Raw genomic sequence first — 26,546 nt, 5'->3', positions numbered from 1 at the left:
CCAAGGACTGAACGATTAAGGATTATGTTTTCCATAACCCATCATGGCTTGGGTCCCACGGGTGACCTTATTCTGATAAGCAGTTGTCTCTGTGGCTGCTGCTGCAGCTACTACCAAGTCTTAATAGGTATATCCAGAAAGCCCAAGCTGGTACATGCTGCTCCATCCTGGGCTTCTGAAATAGACCTCTTTCTGCTTAAAATTAAAAGACACCAAGGAGGAAGGCTTGTTATCATATTTGTTTTCCTTCTAAAAAGGGAGGAACAGAAGGCAGGGTGGTGGCTCAGGCCTGTAATCCCAGCAGCTCCGGAAGCTGAGGCAGGAGCATTGCAAATTCAAGGCTGGTCTCAGCAACTTAGCGAGGTCCTAAGCAACTTAGCAAGACCTTACTCAAAATAAAAATAATAAAAAGGGGTGGAGATGTGGCTAGATGGGTAAGTGCCGGTGGATTCAATCCCTGGTACCAAAAAAAAAAAAAAAAAATGTGAAAAAACAAACCTCCCATTGTTCAGAAAGTATAAAAACCTTATACAGAAAAAAAGATCAGAAACCAATGAAAACAAATTATGAGAGTGAGGGATTGAAATCATAGGAGAACTTTTCTCTTTTTTAATGTTTCTATAAGTTAAAAAATTATCCAATACGAGTGTTATTTACAATTCTTGGAAATTTAATTTTAGAGGAAGAAAGCAACTGTCTCTTGATTTTCTCCGTAGAACAAAGAGGATTTCGTGGTCTCCTCACTGTACCTGTGTGTCCCAGGGAAGGGATGGGAGGCCCTGCCTACCCCAGCCCCTCTTCCTCTCTTCTCTGATTCCTTTTTCCCCCACTGTGTCTATTCTTCTTTTCTCTATTTAATATTGGCATTTGAAGACACATCTGGTCTCCCAGAGAGTTTCCTTCCTCCAAATCCTCCATCCGAGATTAAATAATAAATCACGAAAAGGGCAAATCATGGTGATCCCACCAAGCATCGTGATACACAACTGCAGACCTTTGGGCCCAAGATGAGTAACAAACTTGGTTTATTCTGTATCCCACATCCCTGAATAAAGCAAACTTTCCCCCTGTCCATCCCGAGCTGTCAAGTGGTGAGATAATATCAGGATTAAGTGAAGCGGCAAAGAGAGAGAAGCCTCTTCGGTCACAAGATGCAGCTTCTGAGTGTTGCAGAACCTCTGAACTACAGCCTGCACCCATCCAGCCACCGCGACAGAGTGTCAGAAAACTGGCAGTTCCGGGTCCAGTTGAGCCTACAGGGAGGAAGGTCAGGGAGAGTGATCAGGAGGGAGGACTCCTTCAAGTCAGCGCTCAGGATGCCAGGGTTCCCACCCCAGCACAGTCCGTTTACACTGCTTGCCTGGCCCCTGGAGACACCATACCCTGACATGAAGGCTGGTGCTTCCCCTGTCCCAGGCCCATACCTCTCTCACCTTGCAACTTAAGCCCCTGATGGTTTAGAGGGGCTTGAACCGTGAACCACAAAGTTCTCCTCAATCCTTCAAGGTAAGGATTAGCTTCTCTGAAATGAGCTTTAGAGAAGTTCTGACTGTTCACATGGTGTGTCCAGAACACTTGTCCTTGGGCCAGGCCCCCTTTCGCCTTTCCGTGCACCTACTTCACTCCTCAAATACCTTTCAACTCCCCAATCCTCCTAGGACAAAGGAACTGAGTTTCTCCAATCTTTTTTTTTTTTTTCCTGGTGCCCCTAAGAGTTATTGCTCATTCTTCCACCCAGTGCTAGCACCCAGCTACAGGTTGGGGAGGTACCAGCTTAGCTGCAGCTAACTCAGACAGACAGGCCTCCAGGGGTCTTCCAGGGTAGAGGGTGCCATCCTGGAAGAAGGGAACACATCCCCCTCTCCCTACTGTAGCCATAGAGAACAGCAGAGAAAACACACACACACACACACACACACACACACAAACAAACATTTTCAGGAACACCAAGGGCTAGACAATGCCGAAGGGACTCCTGGGATATCCGGCTCTTGATCCACTTGCCCCCTGTCTGCCCTGACCTTGAAGAGTGGCCCCCATCTGAGCTTGGGAAAGCCATGGCTGCCTATTAGCTTGATGAGAGATCACTTCACCTGGAGCCTGAGCAAATAAGGACTTGACACACAACAAAGATGACTTTAGCTTGTTAGTGCTTACCCCAGAAGGTCAGCCACATTTACCAATTAATTGGAAAGTCAAGACCATGTATGAAAGGTGTTTCAAGCATTCAGGAAACAGTTAACTTTAATGAGGGGACATCCACTTTCATAGGCAATCTATTCAGTTAGTGGGTATAAATGGATTAACGAATAAATGGTGTTGAGACCAATGACTAATCATTTAAAAAAATATAAAGCTGGATCCCTGCCTTTTTATACCCAAATAAATTTCAAGGGGGCCTAAATTTTAAGCACAAAACCAAAAATTGTTAAAATTATATTTTTAATTTATTTAAAAACAATTCAATATAGGGCTTATTTTGTCTAGCATTGTCTAGCAATGGGCTCAATTTCTCTATAATCTTAAGAGTATGAAAGACTTTTCTAAGAAGGAAATGTCATATAAACCCAGAAGCTGCAAAAGAAAAGATTGAGGGATTTAAGTTTGTGAAATTATAAAACTCGTGTGAGCGAAAATACTATATACAAAGTCAAAATACAAATAACAAACCTGAAAACAATGGTTCACGCAGAGATGTCCCTCATTTACAGGACACAGAAAAGAGCGAAAAAGAAGAAATTTGGAGGAATTTTCTTCCGAAAACAACATACCACAGAATCCACAAGTAAATTTCATAAAACTGAACTCCTCAGTAAGCTATATCCAGACATGACCTCTGGAAAAAGCTAAAGAGATACTTTTAGAAAGAAGGACAGCCGTTTGAATTTTAAAAAGAAGATGGATAAGTTAACACAGAATTGCCAAGAAACTAAAAGTGGAGTAACCCAAATTAGACATGTATTTGTAGCAAAAAATCATGTAACTACAGAGAAATGGAAAGGAACATTCTCAATTTAACTAAGAATAGCTCAGAAAACTTAAAGCATTACATGTAATAAATGACAAAATATGAATTTCTTCCTTGTAAGATTAGGAACAAGACAAGATGCCACTATCCTCACATCTATTTAGCATTTTCTAGAGATTCCAGCAAAAGCAATAAGTCAAGAAAAAGAAAGAAAAGGTGTTGTAGAGTCAAGTATGAAAGGAAAGCAGTAAAACTCATAGGGAAAAAATGGAGAATATCGTTATGACCAAGAAATACCTGTGACAATATGAACAAATATAATATTGAGTAAGAGAATTCAGACACAGGACCAACCATGAACATTTTAGAAGACTCTCCCATGTAAATACCTGGCAAAAGGGGAAATTAAGAGATGCAGTTATTTTTGGCAACAAATACAGTTAATTAATAGGCTGAACTGTAAGGAGCTCTTTCAAATCAATATTGATGACTTGAGCTTTAAAAAAAAGGGCAAAGGACAGGGACAGGGTAAAAAAAATCACAAAATAATATCACTATAAAAAAATAGGAGGAAATACCTAATAGAGTATCATATATACCCCCCCAAAAAAGAATGATTGCTATTCACCTTTCAAATGGCAAAAGTTTTATGATCAGTAAAGAGGCACTTGCTAAACTCTTTATAGATATGCAAATTGGTACAAGCTTGCTGGAGAGTCATTTTCCAATACACATCAGGAACCTCAAAAGTAAGCTTGGAACGGAACCACATTTGACCCAGTTATCCCACCCCTCCTCATACAATCAAAACACTTAAAATCAGCACACTACAGTGACCTGGCCACATCAATGTTTATAGCAGCTCAATTTACAATAGCTAAGCTATGGAACCAACCTAGGAGCCCTTCAACAGATGAATGGATAAAGAAAATGTGGTACATATATGAAATGGAATATGGAATATGACTTAGCCATAAAGAAGAATTAAATTATGACATTTGCCAGCAAATGGATGGAACTGGAGACTATCATGTTAAGTGAAATAAGCCAATGCCAAATGTTCTCTCTGATATGTGGATGTTGACTCACAATAGGCTGGGAGTAGGGAGAAGTGGAGGTTCACCAGATTGGTCAGGGGGAATTGGAGAGAAGAGAAGGGAAATGGGATTGGGAAAGACAGTAGAATGAATCAAACATTACTTTCTATGTTCATATATGAACACATGACCACTGAAACTCTACATCACGTACAACCACAAGAAGAAGTTATATTCCATGTATGTATGATATGTCAAAATACATTCTTATGTCATGTGTAACTAAAAAGAACAAAAATAATCAAAAAAAATTTAAAAATACCTCAAAAGTATTCAAAAATCTTGTAAGAATTTATAAGAAAGAAATAATCAGGGATATACACAGAGAGTTATTTTAAAGAAAAATGAGAAATTATACCCCATCTGATTCAAATGTATGATATGTCAAGATCATTGTACTGACATGTGTAACTAATTAAAACAAATTTTTAAAATATGGAGAAAAAAGAGAGAGTTATTTTAAGTATGTTCATCCTGGCATCCTATATAATCCTGAACGAGATTTGGGGAAAATCTTGAGGCAATTTGTCAAATAATTACTTTCTTTCCTTCTGTGGCCTTTGAGGTGGGATAAGCAGTAGCCAAGACTTGGCTGAGCTCAAGATGAAAGGTAACGCATGAGAGTCACTAACAGGGGCATGTAAAGATCTGCCACTTACCACGCCCCCATTCCTTGTTTTCCTTTTACGATTTTCTTGACACACTCAATCGTCTTCTTTAAATCTGGATTCAGTAACTCTGCAGGAGAGAATACACTGGAATGACATCACACCACCCTGTGACGGCTAAGTCGGAATGACGTGGGGAAGGCAGGGAGGACTCACTAGAAAGGCTTCATGTAATTCTAAGAGTCAATCTACTTCTAGATTCTTTTTTTCAGGAAAAACCAGAAGGTAGCAGAATGTTGTCATTTTTTTTTAAGCAAATCCATTGGGTTTTTTTCCCTTTATAATTTTGACAATTTGTCCATTAAAGATATACATATATGTCAGCTGTCCCATGAGAATCAGTGGAGAGACAGTGGCCGGCATGATAATGCCATCTACCCCCCTCATGGAACCTGCAGGCTGGAGGAGAGGAGAGTCAGAGGCAGCTGTTATCCATGGAGCTGGAAGGATGGGGCAGCTTGATGGATGGGCAATTAACAGGGGCATGTGATTCAGACTTGAAGGGCCAGGGAAGGGTTATGGGATATCTAGAGGGGCAGGTAAGGAAAAGGGATTAAGGGAATCACCAGAGGAAAATTGTTCCAGGCACAGGAAACAGCATGTGGGAGGGGCCAGCGATGCCTCTCAGGAACCAACCTGTCTATGCACCAGTCCCTCCTTGAGGTGGAAGCCAAGACCTCCCGCTTAGGACTTTTGCAATACCTGTCTTCTCGCCCATCCTTCTAGTCTCCCCTTTCCCTGAACCAGGCTCATAGTATTTTTCCTTAAACATCACTTCATCACTTGCCTCCAAGTTGCCTGTAAACCTGAACCCCAAGCCCCTGGCTTAGTCCAGTGGTGCCCAGCCCCCCTCTCCACTCCATAATCTTATCCCATTGCTTTCTACAACCCTACGTTCAGGACAGGCTGAGGGTGGGAGACTGACAGTGGCCTTCAGGAGTGTGCTCCACCCAGGAGACCCACAGCTTAGGGATCGTGCCCCTTGTTCAGATCATCTCCCAACCCAGATCTGCTCATCCCAAACTGCGGTCCTTAAAAGTCTCCCTGGCCCACTAGCCCATGTGCCAGCTCCCCTCTTCTGAATAAACGCCTCTTTGTCAGTGCTTGCCTGTGGCATGTAGACAGACAGGCAGGCAGACAGACACACACCCTAATCTCAACTACCTCATCCTGTCCTTGAAAAAAGGGAAGGTGTGTTCCCAAGCCCCATGCCATAGGTGTGCCAGAAATGGTGCTCAGCGCTTGACATGCACCGAAACGCCTAAATGCTTCATGAGGTGGGTATTATTACCATCATCTCCATTTCACAGATAACTGAGGCTCAAATCACACAACTGTAAGAGGCAGAGCCAAACTTTGAGTGGCCTCAAAGCCTGTGCTCCTTCTGCCACCACCCTGCCTCCAGGCATAGGGCTCCTCTTGAACTGCCTGCAGTGTTTGGCACAGGCTCTTGTCCCTCTAGGTGGTGACTCGCTTGCTTATGAATCCTAATTGGCTGTGGTTACAAATTCCCAGGGAAAACTGCTTCCCACTCTAGAATGTCCTCACTTCCAGGACTTTATCCTATTAGTGCAGTCATCTGGCTTCGTGGCCTGGTGTGGAGGTCTCCAATGTACGTCCTTACCTGGGTGCACAGTGACCATTAAACCTATGCTTTAGGCAGCATCTGTCTCCCTGAAGAACAGAATAATGGTCAACTGTGGGTGACATCAGGCCCACAGGGAACCCTCTGCTCCTGCCCTTCAGCCTTGGGTGGGCTCCAATGCCTCCACACTCCTCTACACAGGAGCTTCTCTTCCCGTAGGATGTGGGTCTCCATCTCTCCATCCTAGCTAGCTGCCTGACTCACCTGGTCCTTTCTCACCGTCCACCCTGGCAGGGCAATGCCCATGGTGGGTATGGCCTAACCCAGATCCCTCCTTCTTCCTCCTCCCAGCATGTAAACTCTGGTCATCGAGAAGGCCAACCTCCAAGTGTGACCCCACAGCCCCCAGAGCACCAGCATGGAATGAAAAGAAGTGACCTACCAGAACAGGACACACTACAGAGATTCTTGCCATGGTCACACCACAGGTCCTCACGGATCTGAAAGAGGCCGAAGCCAGTGTGGCCAGTAATCTCATTCTCATACACAGCCGAGGGGTTGAACTTGCTCTCATAATAAGCCAGGCAAACCCCTAAGATGGAATAGAATGGGTGGTCTGAGGAGCTGGGGATACCTGGGCAAGGAATGGAGGGAAAGGAGGACAGAGTGGGATCGGGGATCCTACTCACAGTTTTCAAGTTTGTAACCTTCAAAATAATCCAGGCCTCCTCTGTAGAGCATATCAGCCACCGTGCAACGCCCCAAGACGCGAGCACCACTTGGAACCATGAGGTAGCCAAGGAGGAAGAGCATCACGGATGCCTTCATCTTCTCCAGGCTCCTGGCAGCCCAGCACAACAGAAGCCAAGAAAGTGGATGGAGTCTCAGGTAATTTCCTACCAAGATCACAAGGACATTGTTCCTCCAAGGAGAAGAAGGGCACTGTGCTGGGTGGAGAAAGGAGTATACAATTCGGTGTGTACAAAAAAAAAACTCTCCTGACCTTCCCTTCCTCTATCCTGATTCTCTGCCTCGTGTCACTACAAGCCTGGGACACTTGAGGCTCTCTGCCTCTTCTCCTTACTTGACCCCCTATTTTCTAAAGAAACTGCACCCTTGAAGTCTCCCCTCCTCCCTGATTCTTTCCCTCCAACAAACCCACTGTCTTCTTCTAGGGCTGTGTCTCACTCCCTTCACTCCGACATCAGATACAGTGGCTTCTTTCTTCCCCTTTATGGTAAAAGTCATCAAACACAGTTTGGCAAACAGAAAAAGAGAAAAGAAGGTCATATATCATGATTCCACCATTGGCACTCAAACACTTCTGCCATGTTGAATTTGTTTCGCGGATGTCTTTTAGCTCTAAATATGTCCCCAAGATGTGGTCTTACTCTCTGCACAGTCTTTTCCCCAGATTTTTTTTTTTTCAAACCAGACTCCACTGAGCTTTTTCCTGACTGTCTACAGAAGGAGACCCATCAAGATGCAGCCCAGACCCGTCCCTTATTAGCTGGGTAACTCTAGATGACTCACTGACTTCTTAGGCCTTTGCTTCCTCACCTCCAAAAGGGGGTCATTTGTGGGGTGCCTTGGAGAATTGACTCTTTCTGGAGGCGGGTACTGAGGATTGAACTCAAGGGCATTTGACCACTGAGCCACATCCCAGCCCTATTTTGTATTTTATTTAGAGATGGGGGTCTCACTGAGTTGCTTAGCACCTCACTTTTGCTGAGGTTGGCTTTGAACTCATGATCCTCTTGCCTCAGTCTCCCAATCTGCTGGGATTACAGATGTGCACCATAGTGTGTTCTCAAAACACATCACTTAGGTAACATTGCTGGTTCCCTCTTCCTTATCATACTTGATTTTCCAAACCCTCTACCACCAGGAATTTCCCTGCCCACCCTCTATCAGGAGGAACCAATTCAGACAACCCAGAATTCTCACTGTGCTCCTTCTTTGCACCTCCTGGCACCACTCCCCATTGGCCCTGCACCTGCCAGGTCTTACCTGGTGCCCTCATGCTTGGTTCTTCCCCATCCACACGGCCCTACCTTACTCTGCCTTTCCCTACCCAAATGTTGCTCCTGTTCTGGTTTCCACCCCACGTGCCTACTCCTTGAAGGCCGATGGATCTTTTGTGAAAGTTCCCTTTCTCCTCTGAGCCCCTATTTTCTTCAGTCCATCCTATGACATCTAGCAGATGACTGACCATTTTTGTGTTGTGTCCCATTCCTCACACAAGATGTAATTGAAGGCTGAGCGCAGTGGCACACGCCTATAATACCAGTGGCTCAGGAGGCTGAGGCAGGAGGATCTCGAGTTCAAAGCCAGCCTCAGCAACAATGAGGTGCTAAGCAACTCAGTGAGACCCTGTCTCTAAATAAAATACAAAATAGGGCTGGGGGATGTGGCTCAGTGGTGGAGCACCCCTGAGATCAATCCCTGGTATCCAAAATGAAAAAGAAAAAAAGCAATTGGAAACTCCCCCACGCCCCCTGACACTTTGTCAATATCTATCAATTGGACAATCAGTTGCACATCCTGTTTGTCACTATCTAAAAACATGAGTGCATGCCTTTGGGTTGCATTCACCCACACAGGGGTCCTCAGCCTTGACACTTGCACTGGAAAATTCCTTGTTCTTGGGATGGACCTATGCATTGAAGTTCTTTAGGAGCACACCTGGCTTCCAGATGCCAGTCGATCCCCTCCCTCAATGTGACAAACAAAATGTCCTCTGGGGGCTAAAATTGCTTCCTATTGAGAACAGGGAAATCTCCAATATGGGTAAAAGTGAGAAATAAGTACATTCATAAGCAACAAAAATTGTGCTTGCAACTATTTGCTTCAAGCTGCGTGGCTGGGTGCAGGCATGGTCACCACACCAGCTGCTGTCTGGAGGAGAGTCTGGCATTTGTGAGCCCAGACTTGGCACTCAGATTGCCTGGGGCCAAATCCCAGCTTTTCCTCTCAGCAATGAGGATGTCAGTTGATCTCAGACAAGTTCCTCAACCTCTCTGTGCCTTAATTTTCTCATGCATGACAGTTTAAAATAGTGCTTTCCTAATTGTGTTGAAGAGTAAATGAGTTGAATACACAGAGCACTAGATGTCCTGTGGACATTAGCTCTTTCTGAGCCCTGTTTGCACCCCGTGTTGTTAGTGAACTGAATTTCGATGCATGTGGGGAAGGCTGTTTGCATTTCCCAACAAAGCAAACAATATTTTCTGCCAATATTGTCTGTCTCCCACAAGGCAGGCCCCATCTCAACTCATAAAAGGCATGTTGAGCCCTCTCTCTTTCCTCTTCCCCAGCCGTCAATCCAAAAGCGAGTCTTGTGGTGTTCTTCCAAAACCTATCCACTTCTCACTATCCCTTCTGCCACCATCCTGGTCGGAACCACCACCATCTCTGACTAACTGGAGGTTTCCCAACTATACTCCTCCACCACATTCTTCCTTCTTCCCCTAAATACCCATTCTCCAGGCAGCAGCTCAAAGTCCTTCTTAAAAACATGTACCCAGGGCCCAGCATGGTGGCACATGTAATCCCAGCTATTTAGGAGGTTGAGGCAGGAGGATGGCAAGGTAAGGCGAGCCTCAGAAACTTAACAAGACCCTGTCTCAAAATAAAATTAAATCAGTGGTAGAATGTCCCTGGATTCAAACCCCCAGTACCAGGGATGGAGAGTAGGGTACACATATCCAATCATATTACTTAACTCCAATGGATTCCCCTGTATTTTAAACAGGATCAAAAAACTCTTCCACCTGGCTGACAAGCCCCTTCTTGATCTAACCCCCAAGCAGCTCTCCAGCCTGACTCCACACTACTCCCCATTGTTTGCCTTCACTCCACTTCCTGTCCTTGAACAGGCTGATCTCCTTCCACCACGGGTACTTTGCACCAGCTGTTCCTCCTGCCTAGAACATGATTCCTCCAACCACTACAAGGCTTGATTTTTCCTCGCCTGCTCTCAACTCAAATGAGTTCACCGCTACTAAGAGAATTTCTAGACCCCTGCACCATCACAGAAGAAGGTTTCAATTTTCTCTGGGATGTTATCAGTAATGACCTTGTTCACTTGCCTGTTGCCTGTCTTCCATACCAGAGGGCAACAACCAGGAATGGAGACACCTGGTCTGTTTTGTTTTCTGTTTTATACCCAGAACTTATGGCCTAGTGCTCAGTGACTTTTCGTTGAAGGAATGAATCCACCAATGACTCTTTCAAAGGAAACCGTCATCGGATGAGTATTCAGTGAATTTTCTGACAAGTGTCTCCTCTAGATGGGAATCATCTTACCTGACCCAGCTCCTGCCCACCATATACTCATTTACCAGTCCACTAGTGTTTCCAAAGGCCCTCGGTGCCCCCAGCACGAGGGAAAGAGTAGACACTGCAGCAACTTTAATGTTGATTGCAGGGAATTCACTCTTCCTACATTGGTTCCCTGGAATTTTCAGATAGCACTTTCTTAATAATTCACCCAAGAGCATTTGAACCATTGGTCCTTCTTTATGACTGACTGTTCTAGAATTTTTTTCTATGACCTCAGTTGCAATACATCAGAATATTCTAAGAAAAGGAGAAGTCTGTCACTACCATATGTGTACCGGTTTTCAATTGCTGTGTAACAAACAACCAGGCTGAAACAACACAACAAACTTCAATTATCTTGAAGTTCTGCCACCCAGAAGCCTAACATGAGTCTCACAATGCTAAAATCAAGGTGTGGGCAGGGTCAGGCTCCTTCCTGGCATCTCTAGGGAAGCACCCATTCTCTTGTTCATTGCATTGAATGGCAGAATAAAGGTCCTTACAGCTGTAGGGCTGAGATCCCTGTTTCCTTGCTGGCTGTCACCTGAGGGCCATGCATAGCTACTGGGAGCTATCTGCACTTCCTAACTTTGCTTCCTTTCCTCTGTCTTCAGAGTCAGCAAGAGTGGGCCTCTCTTCCATCTACATGGCTCATTCTTCTGACTTCTCGTCCACTCATAGGGACTCATTTGATTTCATTGGTCACCAGATTCCAGGATAATCTCTATATCTCAAAGACCTTAACCTCAACCACAAAGTCCCTTTTGCCAATAACTATTCAGAGGTTCTAGGGCTTAGGGCATGGACACTGTTGGGGAACCAGGGCTTCACCAGCTACAGGATTCTCCTGGGCCCCTACAAAACTCCTTCTGGGTGGAGCAAAGGAAGAAGCCTTTCTCACAGTGGGCCCATAGTCAAGGACATGCTCTTTTGGGGGCCTGGGTAACTTCATTTGTGACATGGGTGACCAGACTGGGTTATCGCTAAGATCCTCCAAGCTCCAGAAGTCAGGATATGTTGAGGTGATTAGGGGTAAATTGGCCTTTTGAAAGCCAAAAGTGCATCTTGGTGACTTAATTAATACTGGCAATTTGTTGATTGATTTAAATGATATAGTGAAGGATCCTAAGAGAAAAACTTATTCTACATTTACTCCTTCAGCAAAGACTTTTTCATAATTCGCCTTTGTCAAGTATCTCAAAGAACTCTTCTTGGTTTTGATTATTGCTGAAACTTTAGAGACCAACATGCATTTGTATGGGATGGTTGGTCCCCTTACCTTAAGTTTTATATTCCTATAGTTTTCTATATACCTTAAGTTTTATATTCCTATAATTTACAGATTCGTACTGATGGTACATCTCTACTTCCTTTAACCTTTCAACTGTATTTTCAAAAACTCACCAGTACTATTCACTACCTAGAACATTTTTCTACTTTATGTACTTTTTAAAGGTAATCCTGAATGATTATGCTTTCCAGAAAAACTTTAGTCAAGAGGGATTCTTTCGACTTAATAGGTACTTCACAGAAGAAGTACCTTTTAATTGATTGATTGATTTCCCCTTGGGACATGGGGAAAATTGAGAAACTTTGATTGGGCAAAGGGAAGAGATGGTGACAGAAAAGAATGAGAGTAGTGAGGCTAGGTACATGTATGACTGCATATATTCTACATCATGTACAACCAGAGAAACGAAAAGCTGTGCTCCATTTATGTACAATGAATTGGAATGCATTCTGCTCTCATACATACCTAATGAGAACAAATAAATTTTTTAAAAATGTTCAACATCTCTAACAATTAGAGAAATTCAAATTAAACACAACACTGAGATTTTATCTCACTCCATTCAGAATGGGAATTATCAAGAATACTAATCACAATAAATGTTGGCAAAGATGTCGGGGGAAAGGTATACTCATACATTGTTGGTGGGACTGCAAATTGACGCAACCACTCTGGAACGCAGTATGGAATCCTCAGAAAACTTGGAATGGAACCGCCATTTGACCCAGTTATCCCACTTGTTAGTGTGTACCCAAAGGACTTAAAATCAGCATATTATAGTGACACAGCCACGTCCGTGTTGATAGCAGCACAACTCACAATAGTTAAACTATGGAACCAACCTAGGTGCCCTTCAACAGATAAATGGATAAAGAAAATGTGGTACAAATACACAATGGAACATTATCCAGCCATAAAGAGAAATAAAATTTTGGCATTTGCTGGTAAATGGATGGAACTGGAGACTACCGTGCTAAGTGAAATAAGCCAATTCCAAAAAAACAAAGGCTGAATGTTCTCTCTGATGTGTGGATGCTAACTCACAATAAAGGGGATGAGGTAATAGGAAAGTATAGAAGTACTTTGGATTAGACAAAGGAATGAAGAGAAGGGAGAGGGATGGGAATAGGAAAGATAGTAGAATGAATTGAACATAACTTTTCTGTGTTCATATATGAACACACGACCAGTGTAACTCCACATCACGTACAATCACAAGAACAGAAAATTATATTCCATGTATGTTTGATATGTCAAAATACATTCTACTATCATGTATAACTAAAAGTAACAATTTTTTTAAAAAATAGCCATAGAGAATGGCAATGATTTTTTTAAAAAATGGTGAGATTGTCTGTCTCTCTCTTCTCCCAAGTCGGAGGAAGAGATCATAAGTCCTTCTCTTCGGGGCTGGCCTGATTTGTAGACCTCCTCTGCCTTCCCCACAGCCCAGTGCTGTGAATGCAGATGTCCATTCCTGTGAAGGACTTTTGTGTGTGCACTGGACTGAGGAAGGGGGTCACTGGCATACACTGGAAGCACAAAGCCTGTATTGTTACGGAGGCTGAAGCAGGGATGCCATGGAATGAAGGTGCAGTGCTGGGCTTGGCAAACTACAGCCCACAAGCCAAATCCAGGCAGCTGACTGTTTTTACAAACAGTTTTGTATGAGAGCAGTCACATTTAATCAATTACATATCACCGAATTGGGTCATCATAGCAGAGTTGAGGAGACAGAGACTGAGAGGTCTGCAACACCTAAAGTGCTTATGATCCAGCCCTTTACCAAAACAAAACAAAACAAAACAAAAACAAAACCTGACCCCCTGGAGCATGGACTTGACTATACTGATGTGATTCTAGGTTTATACCAATGAGCTGTGTGACCTAGGGAAGTTACTCCTCTCTGTGCCTCCATTTCTTCATCTGTAAGATGGGTTGTAGTGAGGCTAAAATAAGACAATGTGCACAAAGCTCAGAGCCACTAGAGAACTGGGGCCAACAAGAGGGAACTGCCACAGGTGTTCATACTCATTTTGGTGGGGTCCAACCCTAGGCAACTGTAATTACTCAGGGTGAAGTTCTCAGCTAACTCCCTTTTCTTTCCAGGAGGATGCTCAGATGAACTGGGAACAAAAGTCATGCCCATCTTTCCTTGCTTTGGGCCTGAAAGAATCTGGAGTTCAGGCTCATTCCTGATGAGAACTGGAGCCCCTGGATTCAGGGGAATCTTTTGGAAAACTCCAGATGTAGGTGGGGGTACGAGAGAAGGGTCAGCTGGAGGCTGATGGACAGAGAACCAATATGTCTCCACAGAAACTGGCCCATCGAGAAACATAGGCACAACTCCCGTCTCTGGAAAGATGTTTCAAAACAGAAACACCCTCCTCATCCACTGAGATAGATTAAGAAAAGAAAGGCCACCGACCGTTGTGCTCTGGATCTGTCCCCCTTCACCAATAAAGTCATGTTGTATAGTTTCCCACCCATTACTTGGGTTGACCTTGGGTCTTGCTTCTGACCAACACAACAATTCATATGACACAACTTGATGAGGAAGGGAACAAAACAGAGCAGAGATCTGGAGGAAAGTCTGATCTCAAAGCTCTCAGGGTTATATCCAAAATTATATCCAAGATTATAAAGGCAGCACATTTAATAAGACCTTCAATGGATGCTGCTCAGTGGTGTCCATGCTGATTTCCTACCTCCAATCTTTCCTGGGAAATACCAGAGGACAGACTACTGTCAGTCACCAAACCCCTGGCTGCTCATCTTCCGTTCCCCAGGCTTGGGCACCCAAGGGAACATACCATGAGGTTAATGATTTAGCCTCCTTGGTCCTGAGTCCTCCAGCAAAATTCAGGGGAACCCACCCCTCACAGGGGGAGAGCATCTGAATATGCATGAAGGCTGCCTTTAGCTCCAGAATGCAGAGATGAAGGCCAAAAGGCACTCTGCCAGTGGTTCCGCCATAGCTTTGGAATTTTGTTCTGTTTTAAAATTATTTGTGAGCTACAATTCAACAGTGAGATAGATTTAGCTTAGTTCAAGTCCCAAGTCCCTTTCAGAATCCAGGAGCCCTGAACTGGGGCTTGACTTCTGAACTTGGAGATGAGAAGCAGCCCAGAACCTTTGAGTCTCACTGTTCTCCTGGGGCTAAGGATCCTCGGTTTGCCCCAGCCCTTGGCCCTCACTGGACGACTCAGGCACCTTCCCTAACAGATGGATCTCCATCTGCTCTGCAGAGATCCTCAGATACCACAGTCTATAATTACACTTGTATCTGTGTCAATATCTGCATCTCTTGTCTCTATGGTGTCTGCAAAAAAATGCCTGGCGTCAAGAAAGGATGGTGGCTGGCCAATCCCACATGGGCCACTGAAAGACATTCAGAAACCTCTGAGATACAAGTCCACCTTAAAAACATTCTGGTTTACCTGCTTTCAAAGTTGTCACTTGCTGTGAAGCTATTAATAAAAGCAATATCATGCAGAAAACTTTACTCCTGACTCACCTTCCGTTTTTTTTTTTGTTTGTTTGTTTGTTTTTTTCCTTTCTAAGTGGCCCTAGGGGCCATTATCAGGGCTTGAAGATGATGCATCCATCATGATATTTATACATAAGCAAGATAATAACAGAACCAGGACCAGAATTTAGGTCTTCATTTTTTGGTCAGTCAGTCAAAGCCACTCTTACCTAAAAGAGTCCCAATACTGCTTATGCATAGGACAGAGACCCCTTGGGTGGTATCCAGCCCAGTTCTGACCAGGAAGATAGAAAGGGACGTGTGCTGTGAGATGGGACTCTGGCCATCATTTCCTCCTTTGTCAAGGAGAGACAAGAAAGAGGGGACTCTTAGGCCACCTCTCTCCTTCCTTCTCATCTGTGCAAGGTCTGATGTTTGGAGTGGCTACTGTCATTTCTTGACTCCGAGGGACCCTGAGGATGACACTGGCACCAGTTCAGAGCCTAACGTTGCTGACCCCTAAATCCATATGAGCAGCACCCACCTTCAAACTTCCTTTGCAAGGAAAATAAAGCTCTGTGGTCGTGAGTGCCTGTGGTCATCTACTGTTCCTAACGTAGGCAAGGGTTTTCTGTGTAAATCTGCCACACACTCATTTTCAAATCCAGGCATTCTTAGCTGTGGCGCTGCTTGCCTGGTTTAAAAATAGTCAACTGGCCTCAGAAAGAAAGCAGCCCCACTCGATGTATTCATTGTGTTTTTTGTCTGAGGGGAAACTGTGTTCACAGCCCTGACAAAGGCCAGGTAAAGGCGGAGGGAAGTGGAGGTGCCCGTCTGTTGTGAATACTCTTCTTGTTACCTCCCTCGGCTACCCACAATGCATTGCAAGGATGGAGAAAGACATCAGGCTGTGCAGAGAGAAATATTGTGCAGGGAGCAGGCAGGGGACCCGTCACGATCCAATCCAAAGGTCCCAGCATGGTGGCAGGCAGGAATGCCATTCCTAGTCCTGGGCAGCTGGTGACCCCTCATCACAAAGGGGATGAGAAAAACCAGCAGGACCACCCCACCACAAAGGACTCTCCAAGATGAAAGGCTGGAAGACCCTGAGGCATCAGGCACAAGAAAGGAAAGGATGTCACCCCGGGCCTATGTGGCTGTAGCAGGGTGATCGATTGTCCCTATTTATCTGGGACTCAGGGTTTTGTCAGGGTGTTGGACATTTCTATGTCTTGGTTTTGGAGCCCATAGAAAGGAGTCACATGAACACATGAGATCTACCCAAGGTGGAGCCCCCATACTCTTCCCGTGGGGGAAATAAGTTGGGGACAAGCCTAGCCTGTGGCTTGAGAGATTCAGCTGAGTTGCCTTGAGTCACTCTTGGGATCTAAGTCAACAGAAAGCAATGAATGAATGACTTCATTGGAGTAATTTCTTGCATGTATCTAAAAGTTCTGTTCCTACACTATTATTCTCCATCGACTAAAGTGTAAATTCCATCCGTTGGCCAACACGGGTGATCCTCTGCCTCCCACTATGAGTTCCCATGGAGTGAAGGAACACATCTGAGGCTATGAATCAAAAAGTAGCCAGGCACCGTGGTGCATACCTGCAATCCCAGAGGCTATGGAGACTGAAGCAGAAGAATTGCAAGTTCAAAGCCAGCCTCAGCAACTTAGTGAGGCCCTAAGTAAGACCTTGTTTCTAAATAAAATATAAAAAGAGGCTGGGGATGTGTCTCAGTGGGTAAGTGCCCCTGGGTTCATTCTCTGGTACACACACACACACACACACACACACGCACACAAAGTCACATTTACACCCATTTCATACTTTTACCTTTAATTTGAAGAGTTAATGTGTGCATAGAAAAGATGAGTTACAGTCTAGGCTTTGTGCCCAGTGTCACAGAAGAGGGACCCATGGAGTGCCATGGAGATGCTATGTGGCGTTGAGTTGGTGATGACCTTTCCTGTTGTCCAGGCTCCAGAAGCATGTTCCATGTGGGTCTCCTTTTATGCTCCTGATAATCCTGAGAAGTGGGTACTTTTACCACCCTCATTATACAGAAAGACAATACTTGCAGGACCTAGGTAAGCTCACACAGGAAAGTAATGGATCCTAACTCTAACTCCTGAAGTCATCCTTAAAAAGTTTAAAAACCCACACCTTGCTACTTTTGTGTTCTAGGATAGGTCCTGGTGCCGCTTCTTCACAGCTATGTGACCTAGGACAAAAAAAAAAAAAAAATCAGTCTCTAAACCTCAGTGACTCTATGTGCAAAATGGGTGGAAGTAGTGCTGATCTCATCCATTTGTGTGGCAAGTTCCTGGTCCACAATAAGCTGTCCATGAATGCAAAAGAGAAGGAGAGAAATATACAGGAATGTAGCACAGAGGTGGTGTGGGCAGGCCAGGCTGGCAAGTGGGGAAGAGCTAGTGGGTAGAGGCTGAAGGCTTCGAGGGTCAGAGGTTCTCTACCCTGATTGCACATCAAAGTCACCTGAGAAGTCACACCCAAACCTGAATGTGTTAGAGTGGGAACACAACCATCAGTACTCCTATAACTAACTCCCCAGGTGACTCCAATGTGCTGCCAGTTTGGAAAGTCACTTGACCTAGCCCTTTGCTATTAGGCATGTTGACCTTGTAGGAGCATCACTGTCAACCGGGATCTTGTTAACATGCAGAATCTCATGCCCCACCCCAGATGTGCTGAATCAGATCCGTGTGCACCAAAGTCTAAGCATCCCCGGACGAGCCTTTGAGTCATATAGATGAGGAAAATAAGCAAAATGCCAAGCAGGATTTGAACCTAATTAAAATCCAAAGTGCAGGCTGAAGGGGAAATGAGGGGCTGCTATTTACCAGGATCGCTTACGGGTAACCTCATCTCCTGGCAAACACAAAGGGCAAGGGCAGTAGGTCTCTCTGTGTGTTTCAACTTCAATGAATCTGTGATTGTGGATGTTCAGGAAGTCAGGGATTCTGCCGGCTGCACAATGTTTGCTCACCCGCCACTGTATCAGCCAGAAAACTAACATCATCTGGTATCGACAATGCATACACTGGACCCTGGCCTGGGATTCGCAGAAAAATATCAGCCTTGGAATTATTATAAGGAAACAATTCCCAGAGGGCCTTTCTTACCCAGAACGAGCAGGTCTTTGAGCCTGGGCAAATAGATGCTGCTGAGGCAGGCTCCAAGGTGAGCTGAGCAGCCAGGACAGGAGCTGGCCCTCTGTGGACAAAGTGAAAGGCTAAACAATCCTTAGAGTGCCATTTCTCCACTGGAAAGATGCTCTGGAAGTCTCCTCAAAACACAGATTGCTGGGTCCCACCTCCAGAGCTTCTGACTCAACCAATCTGGAGATTCAGTGACAAGCCCTGTTATGATCCTTAGGCATCACTTCATCTCAGGAGTTGGCAACGACAGCACATGGCAACCCCAGCTACGGAGCTTTCTTGGAAGCTTTCTAGAATCTGAAGAAATGACATCCACTAAATTCTTAGAAGCATTTACTCTCTTTAGTAATCCCAGTGGGCCCACCACCATTGGCAAAAGGCAGTTAAAGAGCAAATTCTACATCCAATATGGAAAGCTTTCAAGAAAACAGGACATATATGAAGTCTCAAGTTTTAGAAAAGCAATTCAGTCTGGTTATCTGTCCACCATTAACTTGGAATAGCCAACTCTTTTGGGTCATGGACCCCTCTGACAATCTAATCAAAGTTATGGATCATCTCCTTAGGAAGTGGGTTAAAAACACAATCTACGTGGAAAAATGAGAATTCATACCCTATTTGAATCAAATGTATGATATGTCAAGATCATTGTATGGTCTTGAGCAATTAATAAAAAAACACACCACAATCTGTACTCACAACTTCAGAGAATCTCTAGACCCCTGAATAAATCCCTTCCTTGAACCCATCTCAGAGTTTCCTAGATAAGACTAAAATGGGATTCTCCTGACAACATCCATATTTCATAGTACTGGGATTTGAACCCAGGGGTGCTCTATCACTGAGCTACATCACCAATCCCTTTTTTTTTTTTTTTTTGAGACAAGATCTTGCTAAGTTGACCAGACTAGTCTCAAACTTGCAGTCCTCCTGCCTCAGCCTCAGTCACTGGGATTATAGACATACACCTCAGTGCCTGGTCACCATCCCTGTTTTTTTTAGGGTCTACCAACTTTCAGCCCTTGTGCTCAAGGTTGGAGCAGGTACCCTAGAGCTGAGCCAGTTGGTGAATCTTATTTCCCTGGCCAAAATGGTTAACTCAAGAATAGGCACACAACCCATAGGGAACCAATAAGACTAAGTGAAAATTAAATGAAGATTCTCACTGATTCCTAGTCAAGCCATAGGAGTTAAGAGCCCGCAACTCCCCAGAGGAGAGCCTGTGAGAAAGGATTCAACACAAAGTAGAGCTCAGAAATGGAGAGAGAATCCAGGTCCTGAACACAGCATGTTTGCCCTGGAGTACAGTCAGATCTGCCCCTGGACAGTTTAGCAAATAAATCTTATGAGCCCATGCTCTAAGCAGCTTGGGTCCCTTGCAGTAAAAAGCACTTCAGTGAATAAATCTTCATTAATACATTGGATGTTTTGATGGTCTTTCCAGCAGCTGCCAACTAAACAAATAATGTCACTATATGAATGTTCTTCATCATCTTTTCAGTTTCAGTTAATCTCTTCATTCCTACAGTTAAGCCTCTGCTTTAACTCCAGACGCTTTATAAATAAACCCCGTTTGAAACAAAGATCCTTCACTCATTTCTATTAGTGATGTTTATCATGTACACAAAGTTGTAAATCTTGATATCATATCATATTGCAATAAGTGAAGCTTGTGAATCTGATCAAAACAGCCTGGCCTGAGGTCAAAATTTGGGGAGAAACTACTTAACAGCACAAGTATTCTGAAACCAAACAATTAAATGCTATCATTGTGATTAAAATGCAATTTTGATTAAGAGAATTCTTGGGCCTCGAGGATATATATAGTCATTTTTTTCAGGCTACAGATGATTGATTTCTGACATGCCAGAGCAAGAAAAATCCTCTGCCTGCTAGATTACAGGATTAGGTGAATTCCCTATAGGCAATAGTTTGGTCTCTGCAGCCAGATTTGGATAAAATCCTGGTTCTTCCACGTATTAAATCATGCTGCCTCTGTGTATTCACTTCCTCCTTCATAAAAATGGGTGTATTTGCCAGGTGCAGTGGGGCATGAGTGTAATCCCAGCAACTCAGGAGAGTTAGGAGGATCGCAAGTTCAAGGTCAGTCTCAGCAATTTAGCTAAGTAACTTAGTGAGACCCTGTCTCAAAATAAAAAATTCTAAAAAGGGCTGTGTGTCTGTGGTAGAGAGCCCCTAGGTTCTATCTCTGATACCAAAAAAAAAAAAAAAAAGTCAGGGGGTGCATTCACAACTCTCCTGCTAAACTATTAGAATTTTTTTTTTAAAGAGAGAGAGAGAGAGAGAATTTTTTAATATTTATTTTTTAGTTTTTGGTGGACACATCATCTTTATTTGTATGTGGTGCTGAGGATCGAACCCAGCGCTGCACTCATGCCAGGCGAGCATGCTACCGCTTGAGCCACATCCCCAGCCCCTAAACTATTATAATTTGAGAGCAAAGACTTGAGTGAGGCAGGGGAGTAAGACCCTCCCATGTAGAGGTCAGGCTCGGCTCTTTGCCACCCATAAATACAATTCCAAAAGCATAAGGGATGTACTTATTGTTTTGAAACTTATAGAAGGAAAAAAATAAAATGTGTCATGTTTCCTCTGTATGTATCTTAATTAGGGTAACTAAAAAGTTGAGGGAAAGTTTCCCTTTTTAGAAGATTTGAGCTGACAAATGAAGAATGATAGGATCAGAACATCACCAGTTTGCAACGCCTGATGAACCAGTGGATTTGGGCATCGAGCATCAAGCAGCTGCTCTCATCCCCAGACAGTGTGCCTGCTAATGGAAGAACACAGCCCCCGCCCCACCCCATAACACTGAACCAGAATCTGGTCAAACCACTATCAAACTACCAATATTCAAAAACGACAGGGGTAAAGGAACTGTTATATATCATCATATTTACGCTCAACACATCAGGACCACAAGAACGCTACAGATGAACAACATAGTTTTTCTTCAACAGATAGATTTAAAAAAAAAAACAAATAAATAAAAGATCAAAAGGAAATCTACTGGTTAAAAGATATATAACAATCAGATTTAATACATGGACCTTATGTGGATCTTAACTGAAATGAACCAACTGTAAAATAAATTTGAGGTGATCTGAATCCAAATAGTGACTATATATAATAAGGAATTTTTAAATTTTAGATGTAATAATGGTATTTTTTTTTGGTACCAGGAATTGAACCCATTTTCCCCTGAAACACCCCTGGGCGCCCAAGGTTAGAACAGTTCTAACGGTAAAGACTCATAGAGTTGTTTCAAAGCCAACTTGCTCCTCCAGAGGTTGTCCACTCTCACCACCAGGGTTGAGGCCTCACTGCCTCCACCTCCTGGGTTTCCATATAGATTTCCCCAAGGCCTTTGGTGTCCCATGTGAGCCTCTCTTGTTGAGCGACTTGCCTCTTTCCTCCATATCACCTGTTTCCTTCACTCCCTTTCTGACTCTTCCCTGTCCTGTTCCCTTCCACCACTCTTTCCTAAAGAAACATTTGGTAAACCCCAAAGGTCAACTCCAAAATGGTGAGTGCTCTAGCCACCTGGCTCCTTCCCTATTTTCAGATTTGGGGACAGGAGCAAGCTTCACTCCTCCACTCTTGCCATGAAGACATTAGCAATGAACTTTGTTCCATGAGTCCCCCATTCATGTTTGGTAACCTCCAGCTGTATGTGAGCTTCTGAGGCCCAGGCTCAGGTGGTTCCGTTCTCTGTGTGGCTTCCACCAGGAACTCAAGGTTTGCAATGTTCAATCAGTGAATGGCTACGTACTGGACAGATGGAAAAGTGTTTAATATCTTCTCCACAGCCCTCGTTGAGTGGCCCTTCTCTGTGTACTTCTGATGCCATCCATTTCCCCTGTTCCTACCTCCCAGCTTGAGCAGCAAAAAAGTCTTGCTGTTTTGCTAACAGAGAGATCGGGAAGGATTCTCTTAAAGCAAACTCAAAAAGAACAGGAGAGTGCAGTAAGGCTGAGCACGTCTTCCATTGCCAGCGAGCGTTACTGCTCAGATTTCATAGCTCTTACACATAAATAGCAGGAACACAGGGAAATCAAAACGGAGGGCCATGTGGAGAGAGAAACAACCACAAAGCCCCCAGGGAAAGAACATCAGCGAGGAAAGCAAAGCGTGTATTTAAAAAAGACAGACATAAGCCTGGTGAGGGAAGGGAGGGAGGGGAGGACAGAAATCACAGGAACTCCAGGCTTTCTCAAAAACATGATGTAGCAATTAAAACAAGTAAGAATGGGTTGCAGGAACAGCCTTGACAGCTCACGCTAAAGCAGAAATGAGGTGGGGTGGGGAGAGATGAGAAAAGAAAAGAAACCATCTGAGACACAAAAACATAAGGTAAAATGCGTTTGACCCAAAAGAAAAGCACAAAAGATATTTTTCAGTCAGTTCAGAGGATTCTGAATTTGACAAAATGAAGGATAAAGAGAGAAGGCTGGTCTTTCAGGCAGGCACCACCCATCTAAAAGGCCTGCCAGGGGACCGCCAGGAATGTTGGGATCTGAACCTGCTGTCCTGCAGAGCAATTGGGACATCTACGTGGGTTCCCAGCTGTTCTCCTGAGTGCTGGCAGCAAACTCTCCAGGAGAGACTGTCCCTTCACAGGACCTGCCTCCACCCACAACCACCTGCCAGGAAACTACCTGGTTCTAACAGCCCTTTCATTCTGAACCCTAGGATTCTGCCATGCCTTTCCAATCCTCTGTTCACCCTTCTCCATCTTCAATCATATGATAATAGGATGTGAGGATTTGGAATGGGGGCTGGTCTTCAAAAGTCATCTTCAAAGCTGGGCGCTATGGCACATGCCTGTAATCCTAGGTCTTGGGAGGCTAAGGCAGGAGGATTGAGAGTTCAAAGCCAACCTCAGCAAAGGCGAGGTGCTGAGCAACTTGGTGAGACCCTTTCTCTAAATAAGATACAAAATAGGGCTGGGGATGTGGCTCAGTGGTTGAGTATCCCAGAGTTCAGTCCCCAGTACAAAAAAAAAAAAAGTCACCTTCAGTTTAGACAATGGAAATCCTGCTGAAATGCAGGTTCTGAGTCAGAGGTCCAGAGTGGAAACTGGGAGTCTATATTTTGTTTCTCAAATGCCCAAGTGATGTGGATGCTGCTTCTCCTAAGATCATGCTTAGAAAGTAAGACTCTAGACCTAGCTGTCTGATACGGCAGACAAGCCAGATTAAATAGTTTGAAATTTAGCTTCTCCATCACACCAGTCACATTTCTAGTACTCAATGGCCACCATATTGGAAAAAACAATATAGAACATTTTCATCATCACAAAACATTCATTTGAGCAGCATGGAAGGATCAATGGCCCCCTGAAACAGACTGAATATTTGTGCCCCCTGAAATTCATATGTTAAATCCTAACCCCCAAAATAATAGTATTAGGAGATGGGGCTGTTGGGTGGTTCCACTCTCATGAATGGAATTAGTACCTTCACAAAACAGACCCAGAGAGCTCTCCAGCCCTCTTTTCACCGTGTGACGATATAGTAAGAAGTTGTCAGTCTGCAACCTGAAAGAAGTGCTCACCAAAATTACCCTCCTGGGCACCCTGATCCTGTACTTCCAATCTCTAGAACCATGAGAAATAAATTTCTGCTGCTTCTAAGCCATCTGGTCTAAGTGCTTTGTTATAGCAGCCCAAACTAAGACAATTCCTCAAGAAGAAATCCTTGTTCTTCTTTGTTAGATGGAGTCCCCCAGACTTCCTGCCTGAGGAATCCTGGGATTTTCATGACCACAATATGTTGCTGGCTGGGCTCATTTTGTCCTACCTCGTGCCCAGTTCATTTTTTGGTTTTGCTCACAACCAGTCATTCCTATTTTGAAGATGGAAAGGTGTCTCAGCCACAGCATATTAGTTAACTCTAAGTAAATATTAGCACATGGGGATCATCTCGTAATCCCAATGACAACCTGGCAAAAAGGCTCATTTCTTGCTAAAAGCAGTTATTATTCAAGGCTCCTGGCTCCTATAGTATTTGATTCATGAATCTACGAAAATCAAGAAATAAGGACTTCTTATTTTATGGGTTTCTCTATCCTTTCACCAGAGAAAACAAAAGAGAAACGATCCCTCCCGTGAGGCATTTAGCAAATGGCAATGTGGGTCACAGTTTTATGTCCAAGTCTGTGGTGGGGGGAAGATAAGGGGCCTTCCCTCTTTCTAAAAGGCACATTGAAGATTCTCAGTCGTGTACCAGAGTAATGGCTCATATGGACTTTGTTCTTGAATAATGGAAAGAATGCATGTGTTGGAGGCATGACTCACAGTGCATGAATTTAGGTAGTGAGGTAATGTAACTAGCTTCATTATTTTATGATTCCTCATGATTTTTTCCAATAAGTCCTGTACTAGGATGTGCCTTCCAGATCTCCCCTGTGGAGTAAACAAATTTTTGTCCCAGCTGCTTGGAGTACTGCTGACAGAGAGCCCTCAGCTGTCTGATCCTTTGGTGATTGGCTTAGGTGAAGGGAGCCTCCATACCCAAGGTTATGTTCCTGTTTCCTGGGGCTGCATCCAAGGTCTGATCAGTACAGGAGCATTTACCACCCTTGCCCCAAGTCAGAACAGCTTTGCAAGTCCATCTCAGCTCCAGAGCTGCCTGTAGGGTTGGCTGATGTCTTCATTAGGACTCCATTGTCCCTCAAGTTGTTTCTCTGCCCAGCTCTGGAGTTGGTCCCAAGAGCACACCCTAAAAGAACATCCTGCAAGCTAATCTCCATCTCAGAATCTGATGCTCAGGAACCCAACCTGCAAAAGGACCCATTCCATTGTCCCGGGTTGTGCCTAAGGTCAGGGGCTAGCATAAACCCAAGGCATCAAGGTTAGGGCATAATGGTGGGATCTGGGAGGAAGGATGATGTAGTTTTTTGATACTGTTGAACTACACTAGTATCACTGAGATGACCAGCATCCCATCTGGTCCTCAGAGCTCTTTCCACACTGGTCCCTGCTAAGTATCCCCTGATGCCTTCTCTGTGTGTGTGTGTGTCTCTTATGTGTGTCTTCCATGAGCCTGGATGTAAGGCAGTAATTCCTCTGCTCACACACCATGCTGGGATTCAGAGGACTCTGTGTAATGTACACTGCACAGCTATCTCTTCTCAGGGTCTTGCTGTTTCCAACAGATCAACACCATAAGTGGTGCCAATCTGCTTTGATACTCTAGAAACCTATTTAGGGACTCCTGTGTCCTTCCTCCTCCATGGGGTTTGGGAGACAGAGTCCCTTGTGGCAGATTATCACGGTTACAAATTCTTTGACATTTCTCTCCATAAAGTAAGATTTATGTACCCTCCTCTTGAATGTGGGTGGGTTTTGTGGCTGCTTTGAACAACAGAAAATGAAGAAGGAACACTGTTAACTTGCATCTATTGCTGGACCCAGACCTAGCAATCTAGCAGTTTCCTGCTCCTTAAAATAGTCTCCCTGAGCCACCATATGAGAAGACCAGGCACCCCAAGTCCATCCTCATGGTGAAGCCATGCACAGGAGCACCAGTCCTCGGTTCCAGCTAAGCCCAGAATTCTAGTCATGCTTTGATGTGAGTGAAGCCATCGGGGGCCCTCCAGGTCAGCCATTCACCAGCTAAATACTCCTGAGCAACCCCAGTTCATACCACATGGAGCAGAAGAATCACCCAGCTGAGCCCTACCTAAATTCTTAGCCCACAAAATTGTGAGGTATAATAAAATGGTGGTTGTTTTTTAAGCTGCTGCCCTTTATCAGCAACATCACTGTCCCCTTTCTTCTTCTCCACCTCTACTCATACCTCACTCAATGAACCTTTCCTGGATGGGGGGCAAGGCAGGATGAAGAAGAGAACTGCGATCTTTTATTCATCAGGTAGTGCTTCCAATTACTCAGGCATGAGTTCCCCTCATGTTCTGGTTTGGCTTTCGAGAGGCC

General features: G+C 44.3%; 1 protein-coding gene across 1 annotated transcript; it reads right to left on the bottom strand.

Annotated features, from left to right (window-relative positions):
- Positions 1 to 1,042: 1,042 nt before the first annotated feature.
- Lyzl4 (lysozyme like 4) lies at positions 1,043 to 7,194 on the bottom strand. The gene is made up of 4 exons (XM_005337939.3): positions 7,008 to 7,194; positions 6,761 to 6,910; positions 4,725 to 4,803; positions 1,043 to 1,253 (listed from the first exon to the last, which is right to left on the bottom strand). The coding sequence occupies exons 1-4, from the start codon at positions 7,144 to 7,146 to the stop codon at positions 1,184 to 1,186; spliced, it is 438 nt and encodes a 145-aa protein (XP_005337996.1). The 5' UTR covers positions 7,147 to 7,194; the 3' UTR covers positions 1,043 to 1,183.
- Between the last annotated feature and the right edge of the window lie 19,352 nt (positions 7,195 to 26,546).

The sequence above is a fragment of the Ictidomys tridecemlineatus genome, chromosome 2 (assembly GCF_052094955.1).
Source record: "Ictidomys tridecemlineatus isolate mIctTri1 chromosome 2, mIctTri1.hap1, whole genome shotgun sequence".
Taxonomy (NCBI): Eukaryota; Metazoa; Chordata; class Mammalia; order Rodentia; family Sciuridae; genus Ictidomys; species Ictidomys tridecemlineatus.
This window is presented reverse-complemented; position numbering and strand designations above follow the sequence as displayed.

Coding starts and splice junctions, on each gene's coding strand:
- Lyzl4 (XM_005337939.3), bottom strand. CDS start 7,146: ATGAAGGCATCCGTGATGCTCTTCCTCCTTGGCTACCTCATGGTTCCA. Junction 6,911..7,007: donor AGGTTACAAACTTGAAAACT/GTGAGTAGGATC, acceptor ATTCCATCTTAG/GGGTTTGCCTGGCTTATTAT. Junction 4,804..6,760: donor CTGTAGTGTGTCCTGTTCTG/GTAGGTCACTTC, acceptor TCTCTCCTGCAG/AGTTACTGAATCCAGATTTA.